An 8,988-nucleotide genomic window follows, 5' to 3' on the forward strand; every position below is an offset into this window, starting at 1 on the left:
AATGCAGAAAAGTGCATATATTTTATACACCCAAAAGTCATCACTGATACTTTGCTAATTGTGGTGCCCGCACAGTCCAACATATAGCACACTTTTGTTTGTCACAACATTCAATGCAAAAAAAGAAAACAAATTTCATCCAGTAGTCCATATGCACTCATTGATAATTTGAGTCAAAATTACATTTCCTAAAATATTATCTTAATGATTTACTGATTAGTATTCTTAAAGTCTACATTCATTATAACTAATAATATTAGATTTGTATATTATTTTAAATCTTAAACTAGATTTTCCCATTTTTTAATACACAGTAAATTATTAAATGTTTATACTGGTCTAATTTGTATTACCTGAAGAAGCACTGTTCATTCAAATATTTTTATGATTTGTTTTCTTCCCAAATTATCTAAAATACCTAAAATAAACTTGATGAAAACCCAAATTAACTCAATCTTGAAAACAAAAACAACTGAATTCCAAACACAAGATTACTGTGCTTCTAATTGCAATCTAAATAATATCTGTTGACATAATTACATACCATTTTGATCATCTACAGTTTCAGCATACTTTTCCAGATAATCTTTAAAAAGAATTCCAGCACAAGCTGATGAAATTCTGAAAGGATTATGCACATCAAAACCACACAAATATAATAAAAGCATTCACTGTGTAAGTTCATAATGAGAATCAGAGCTAGACAATTAATTCAATCAATATAATCAAAACAAAATTAAATCAGTCACATAAATATTTAACTATTTTCTGATTATCATTTTAAATAATTTCATCTATCAAGAAATCCTATGTACTTTTACTTAGTTTTCAATTAGTTCAAGTTTCTTCAGCTTAATCAGTTAGTGTCATGACACTTAAAAATACTCAACTAATCAAAATTAGGGTTTCTCATATTACCATTGTAGATAAATCCAAAGTTGTTCCCTCACATTCTCAAAATATCCATATGAATCAAATACAACTTTAGAATTTTAGTTTCATTAAACATTGAAAAATTCTCAAAATTGCTGTGATATTCCCCACAGCAAAAATGTGCAGGTAACCCCCACACTCATTCAAACATTATCAAATAATATATTTGTAATGAACTAAAATAACATTCTGACCAAATGGTTTTAATTAGAAGACTGCAAACACAATAAACTAGTTATGAGTTGTAATTTTTGCTTTATGAAAGCAAATCCAGAAAATTTAATTCAGTCCAAACATACTTAAAACTAAGAGGGTTTAGTTTTTCTAAATGATACATGTCAAAACAATAAAGAATAATTTTCCTTTCTTTCCTTTTATTCACATTTTGCTGATATTTACATAACATTCTGACCAAATGGTTTTAATTAGAAGACTGCAAACACAATAAACTAGTTATGAGTTGTAATTTTTGCTTTATGAAAGCAAATCCAGAAAATTTAATTCAGTCCAAACATACTTAAAACTAAGAGGGTTTAGTTTTTCTAAATGATACATGTCAAAACAATAAAGAATAATTTTCCTTTCTTTCTTTTTATTCACATTTTGCTGATATTTACATATTATGTCATCACACCTATCTATTTTTGTGCAAGTTTATTTCTTTGTCATTGCTAGTTACTAAGATAATTTACTTTAATAAATTAATTTGGCAGAATATTATATATTCCATTTTGATTTCTATAAGCTTCATTTTTATTCCTCTTCTTACTTCTGGTTTGCTTAAGTGCTGAAATATAATCAGGCAGCACATATATCAACACTATGTATGATAGGCAACAATTTGTATGTTGCCAATGAAGCTATCAAAATGTGACATGAAGTGTTTTTATAATTCACATTTATGACATATTCAAAGAATGCATTAACAAAAAATTTGAAATTTTAATAAAACAAAAATTAGAGCACTGTACTTCTTAAACACAGATGTAACAAGATCTACTGATTCAAATTACTAAGTGTTAAGTGTTTTTATGTAATGCAAGGTTTAAATTTTTTCACTGGTCTAAGCATCTACTTTTAAAAAATAAAAAGTACAAAAAATTGGCATGTATGTATACATCCAAAAGCAATAGTTCAGTAACAAGGACCAAATTAGCATATCATTAGACCATGCCTCCAGCTAAGAATTTAAATATAGTTGTCACCACAATAAAACTAAAGTTACCTGATTTTTCTTATTACTTATTTCCTATTGCTTTAAACCTTGTAATGCAAAGCTAAATTAATTGTCTTTTATATCACAAAATACATATTTTTATTTTTAACTTTGACTTGTTTAAATCACATCAGGACTACACACTCAACACTGATTAATCTATAGTACTATATTATTATTACAGAAGCTTCTTTTCTTTATGTAAACAAATACTGAAACTTTGGTTACCAAAAACAGTATTACATAGTTAACTTTTTAAAAAGTTGATGGTTGACACATGTCATACCAACATTGTAAAAGCAAAACTTCACAGCAAACAGGATGGACAGATTAAAGTGTTGTTAACACAATAGTTCTACATGATTTGAATAGACTTTTGAGTTTTATTCTCACCATTCATTATCCAAAAGTAAAGATAAAGTTATAATTACGAAAAAAATTTACTTTACAAAACTGAAGTTACTCTAATATTGGTGCTGCTGTAGAGTGCTGTCTACAAAGATATTTACACCATAGCCTGCAGTTAACACAGATAGTATCATCATCATCACTTTTTAACTTTCACTTATTTGCAGTTGGCACCAGTTATTATAAATAATGCTTTTAAACTAATAAAGTATAGGCTACCATTACATAAAATTTTGGGGGAAAATATTGGTAAATTATTTACTGAACAAAAATGTGGATAAATATAAATCATTTAGCAAGAAATTATGTTTTAGTGAATCATTAAAAAAGTGATAATGATAGTATCTGTGAAGATTGCATGCTATAATGTAAATATCTTTGTAGACTGTACATTATAGTAGCACTCTAATACTTATGTTGTTTGCCTTTAAATTTATACTACTTTAAGAATAGTTAAAATACTAGGTTTTTGCTCTGGCTAAGTATGCATTTGCCCAGTAAGTGAATAATGATATTTGTTTTCCTTAGATGGTTACAAAGCATTTGAGTAACCTAGTGGTTACAGATACTATACTTAGGGCTTCAACATCCTAGTAATCCTGTTTAATACATGTGAAAGTGAAATGATACTAAATTGTCAGACAAAGTGTACAAAGTATTGTTGCAACAGGTGGCTTAAAAATAATAAATCTTTCAGCATTTCTAACATCCAATAATTCATAATTTAAATGTGCAGCTTCAATAACATCCTGTATCCAGTATCTTATGTACCATTGTGTATATGCATGGATTTTAAGTGTTAGGCAATGGCACTGCAAATGACTCATTAGTGTTTGCATGTTACCTTAATCTGAAATAATATTAAATCAGAAACTGTTGTGTATGTATGTTTAATTTAGCACAAAGCTATTAAAGAACTACCTGCACTAATTATAGACTAGATAGAAGGCAGATAGCCAACAATACCCACTGCACACTCTTGGGCTACTCTATGAATAAAAAGTGGAATTGACTGCCATGTGATAACACCCACATAGCTAAAAATGCAACTATATTCAGTGATGGGATTCAAACTCAAACCACAGATTGAGTAGTGTACTAACCAAAACAGGAAATTAACTATTTTGTTACAATATATAAAAAATAGTAGATATTGCAGTTGAAAAAACAATTTTAAAAAGCATATGTTAGAAAAAATATTTTCTAAGGCTAGCACAACCTCTGATACCATTTTTACATTCACAATTTAACAATTAAAAGATACAATTTTAATGATTTCACATATTTATGCTTGCAAAGTATATATTTCAGTGCAATACTTATTTTAGTCTCGTAATGGAATAACACAGTAATTTCTATCTTGTTTATTTTATTTTCTGTCTTTTTTCTTGACTCATTTTTAATACTTTAAAACTATTCCATCATCTCCATTAATGCTTTGACCTTATTGCTTGATCCTGTAGTCATCAACTTAAAGAATTGAAATAAATACATTCAAAAGTTCTATTTTATTTTCACCAATAATTTCACTTCTGACACAAATGATGTAACATCTTTTTGTTGGAATGGTTATTTTAAATCATTACTTGAAAATAAGGCCAAGATTGTAACAATAAATTAGTTTATACTTTTCCTTATCATTTATACATGCTACCTTCACTTGTGGTTGTACAACATTGTTGCAACTTTTAGGCCCATGTTTACAAATGATGTTAAAACCAAAATACTTCATTTGTGGAAGTAATGCAAAAATAAGCTTACTTGCAACAACTAACACTAATCCAAATATTCACTAAATGACTGGTACTCCACCAACTCAAGAAACTGTCTCAATGGTTCACTGATTCTTGTATTTATAAATGCTTTGTCACTTCTAAATAGTTATTGAAATTTCTAGAGTTTCCTGGCATCATTTAGAACGTTTTAGGCCAACTTTTATAAACTTTTGATCTTAACATTATGTGCCTCCTTGCTAACATCCAAACAAAGACATTGAAAACATTACTTGAAATAGCAGTAAAAAGTACAGTTACATTACAGAAAAGCAATAAACTTATATAATAATAATAATGGAACCTTAAATTGTTCATACATTTCTCTAACATAAACATTTCCATAAAAATACTGTGTTCCATGCAAAAATTATTTCTATTCTTAAAAGATATGTCATATACGCCACATTTTAAAAATCGCATCTTCAAAGAGGCAGAGAAATTGACATTTAATGTAACACTTAATGGACAACATTTTATCCCCACAATAGCTTCCCATTCATTTCTTCAAATACCAAGTTGCTTATATCCAGTCCTAACTCCTCAAATATACTTCAAACTTTTTCATTGAACTCTTCCAATCCTAAAGCAACTTCCACATCTGAACATAATCTATTTCAAAGGCAGAAAACCCTATTTGTTTGTTTGTTTTGAATTTCATGCAAAGTTACATAAGAGATATCTGCACTAGCCATCCCTAATTGAACAGTATAAGACTATTCAACAAGTCATCATCACCCACCACCAACTACTGGGCTACTCTTTTACCAATGAAGAGTGGGATTTATCATCACATTATAATGCTCCCAAGGATGAAAGGACAAGCATGTTTGGTGTGACGTACTTAATTTTTAAAAATAAAGTTACATAATTTGTAGACAACTTTTATCTAGCCAAATCTTAAATGCAGATCTACTAGTCTAATCAATCTTACATTTAATACAAAACAATATGGTTCATGAATCTTAGCTATTCATTTTATAATTTTCTACACTTCAAACAAAACCATTGAACTCTTCCAATCCTAAAGCAACTGCCACATTTGAACACAATCTATTTCAAAGGCAGAAAACCCTATTTGTTTGTTTGTTTTGAATTTCATCAAAGTTACATAAGTGATATCTGCACTAGCCATCCCTAATTGAACAGTATAAGACTATTCAAATCCACATCTCCTAATCTAATCAATCTTAAATTTAATACAAAACAATATGGTGCATAAATCTTACCTATTCCTTTTATAATTTTCAACACTTCAAACAAAACCCTAACCCTTCTTTTATAAAATGAAAATAATTTTAAGAACATGATGTCCTTAACCTATACTAATATGACAGACCTCCATTCCAGGATTCATTCTATAACCTTACTTTAATTTTGAACCATTTTTAAAAAATTAATTTCCTTTTGAAAGACTGTTGGATTGAATTGTCTGATGTTAAGCACAAAAGCTACACAATGGAGTATATATGCTTTACCCACAGCAAATGTCAAAACCCAATTTTTAGTTTCATAAGCCTTCTATCTTATCAATTAGTCACTACTGGGTCCTTTCTTAAAGCAAAAAAATTAAAGTTAAATACTCTAAATGAGGCTTAATCATAGATTTGTACAATGAAACAAAGCAATTAATTAACAAGTACAATATACTGTACTTGGATTATCATAACTTAGATCACATGTTGAATACAGATGGAAATCCATTCAATAATATGATAGGGTACGAGTCATCTTAACTAAGTTTTATTTTGTTAACTGGATGGTTAATCTTTGGAATGGGTTACTTTAAATGCGATGGATTTTATATAAAATTTAGAAGAACATTTGATAAATAAATGATAAATGTTGGCTTTAAGTTTGTTATTACTTACTTCTTTTAATCAGCTTCTTAAGTTCTTTTTTCTTTTTTTATTTAGTGTATGAGAAATCCTTAATGGAAAAACAGACATTTTGTTTGCCTTAAATGTTATATGCCACTTAAGCCACTGAAATAGTGCTCTGTTACAAGCAAAACAAATAAACATTTATGGTGCAATTATAGAAATACTGATTACAAGATAAAGGAGGTAATTATCTCTAAACTATTTCAACATATCTTACAGATTTAAAAACAAAAGAAACTTACCTTTTGTCTTCCCATGCAAAATCAATTTGATTGATCAAAGATCTCCAAACATCAGCAATGTATGCATTCTTGCTTAATTTGTCTAACAATGGTGGCTGTTCCTTAGAAAACCACAATTTTTGCCAATACCACAGCAAGTCATTGTCATTTAAAATTTCCTCTAATTCAATATCTGGCTTTTCTGCACCTTCCATGATACTGACTTATGAACATTTGGAAGTAAGACTGAAAAACAAAAGCTCACTGAAAATTTTAAATTTTACTTAACAGTACATGCAAGGTTCTACAGAAGTACTGGGCATATATAATAGTTTCTCTTGTTCTACTAGATCAGATGAACAAATGGTATTCCATCCTGTGAAAACCAAAAATTACTATTAATAAACAACAGATGTATATTTTCTGCACAATATTCTGAAACTATTAGAAAAACAATAAAAATCTGTAAAAGAGTGTACGCTCTTGTTAGGTTAGTTTTATATTTCTAACAGTAACAGACTTATGGAATGAGTTGCTACTAGCAATTTACATGAATTTAAAAGGGGAATTAACAATTTCATGAAAAATAAAAATACACTTAAGTTTTGCTTTTCCTTTAGGATGTGCAGCAGCAATGGACTTGAATGACCAAGTGGTCTCTTATTGACCAATTGTCATAAAAGCTTTATTTATTGTTTAATTAACATAATTAAAACAAGTATACAGCTTAACTGTTTTGAGAGCTCACAGAACTTGTTTTTGTTGCAAAACCTGGCAACTATGTATAGCTGACAGTCTTTAGAAATTAAAATGTCAAACAATAAAAATTCTTTTATTCATTTTAAGAAACATGTACTTAGATAAATATCAGCAACTTTTAAGTGATATACAGGTGAATAATGCGACTTACTCACTTTACCTCAATATCTAGAGTAGGATAATTCAGGCGACATCATCAATAACATGGTGAAATGCTATACAAATAGATAGCTTTAATACTTGTTTGAAGAAAGTATCCACTATTTTTCTTCAATTTGTTCCCAATCATTTAATTAATATGCACCAATAAAAATTTTACGATGAAAATTATTCACTGTTAACTTATAGAAATGAAATTTTAAAAATATGTCAATTTTAAACACTTCAAATATTAACTTAATTTTTGTATAGATCCTTTAAAAATAGATGTATCATAGCCTTACACTCTACAGAATTGAACTTTCAAGTAAAAGCATTTAAATAGCAGGCAAAATTGAGTGTTATAAATAATCACAAATGATTTACTAATACAAAATCACTTTACAATATTATGAAATGACGTTACTCATACAATATTTTATATGGTCTACATAATTTGTGTAGACTAACTTCTTACCAAATGTGCAAGACCAGTCCAGGAGTGGGAATCTGTTGTTTGTTTGTTTTGTTGAAAATGCTTAGCACTACTACTAATAGAATAAAAATAAACTAAATTTCGATTAGCATCGAGGTTTAAGTTTTCGGATTTCAAGTTGAATAATGTACACAACTTAAACTACACACCACCACTAACGCAAGTTCTTATTATCATAAACTTTAATTAATGATTAATATATATAGCAGAGAAAACTAAAATACAAATTAACGAGAATTTGATTAAATTTGAAATATTTGTTTAGGATAACCATGCAAATTTACATAAGAGCTATGGGCTCAAACAATTCCTAATTGTGAATTGATAGAGCAGAATGAATGCAAGTACTCAAAAGCACCCTCCGCCAACTAATCACTGACTGGTTTCTATATTTGCGGTTGACTATAATTGATTGGAGGGGAAAGGTGATAGGATGAAAGTAAAACTCTTATATATGACAGGAAACATTAACACTAGATCATTCACTCAGGGGCGTAGATTCTGGGGGATGGGGGATACATACCCCATTCATTTTAGGTGGGGGGTATGGTGCATACAATCATCCCCCTTACAGTTTGATTTGTTGAATTGTTTTATTGCATCACAGGCCTACAAGTTGTGTGTCTGTTCTTGTGATTTTCGTGTTCTTACTAATCGAATTACATAATTAGGCCTCATTCATGTGGCAGTTTGTCACACAAAGATGAGGTCGACAAGATAAATATAGAAGAGCTTATGATAGAATTCATAAACAGATCATCACAAAGGAGGTCAAGTTTGGGAACATGTAGACTAGAGGACCAAATGAATCTTACTTCAATGAAAAGTATGAATAATTATGTGCTACATTGTATTGATGTGTAATTTTCAAGAGTTCGCAAAGACATTTTAATTATTTTTATCAAACAACATGAACAGTTTTTCAGTAGATATAAACTTATCAAGGGTAATTACTAATTATATTAATATTTGAAAACGTAATTCATGCAATGAAAGTTATTAGTAACCTTGTCAAGTATAATGGCCATCTTTTATACTGTGCAGTGTGCAGGAATAAATTCATGTGGCAGTTAACTTGTGACACATTTGTCTTTATTCTATTAACATTTTGAAAACTGTTCACAACACCTCACTTATACAAACCTACATGGAAACTTTGAAG

The 8,988-nt window shown here is 29.0% G+C and overlaps 1 protein-coding gene across 9 annotated transcripts in view; it reads right to left on the bottom strand.

Annotated features, from left to right (window-relative positions):
• Positions 1 to 8,346, bottom strand: part of LOC143249083 (fidgetin-like protein 1) — a 51,886-nt gene extending 43,540 nt beyond the window's left edge. The window contains exons 1-4 of one of the 9 annotated variants that reach the window (XM_076498309.1): positions 7,809 to 8,344; positions 7,353 to 7,407; positions 6,455 to 6,679; positions 545 to 621 (exon numbers count right to left, since the gene is read on the bottom strand). In XM_076498309.1, the coding sequence (XP_076354424.1) occupies positions 545 to 621; positions 6,455 to 6,648 (271 nt within the window). In that variant the 5' untranslated portion in view covers positions 6,649 to 6,679; positions 7,353 to 7,407; positions 7,809 to 8,344. Of the gene's footprint in view, positions 1 to 544; positions 622 to 6,454; positions 6,810 to 7,352; positions 7,408 to 7,808 lie in introns of all 9 variants that reach the window. The other 8 variants (XM_076498308.1, XM_076498312.1, XM_076498313.1 and 5 more) reach the window with 8 other exon arrangements.
• Positions 8,347 to 8,988: the final 642 nt, after the last annotated feature.

This window comes from Tachypleus tridentatus, chromosome 4 (genome assembly GCF_004210375.1).
Source record: "Tachypleus tridentatus isolate NWPU-2018 chromosome 4, ASM421037v1, whole genome shotgun sequence".
NCBI lineage: Eukaryota > Metazoa > Arthropoda > Merostomata > Xiphosura > Limulidae > Tachypleus > Tachypleus tridentatus.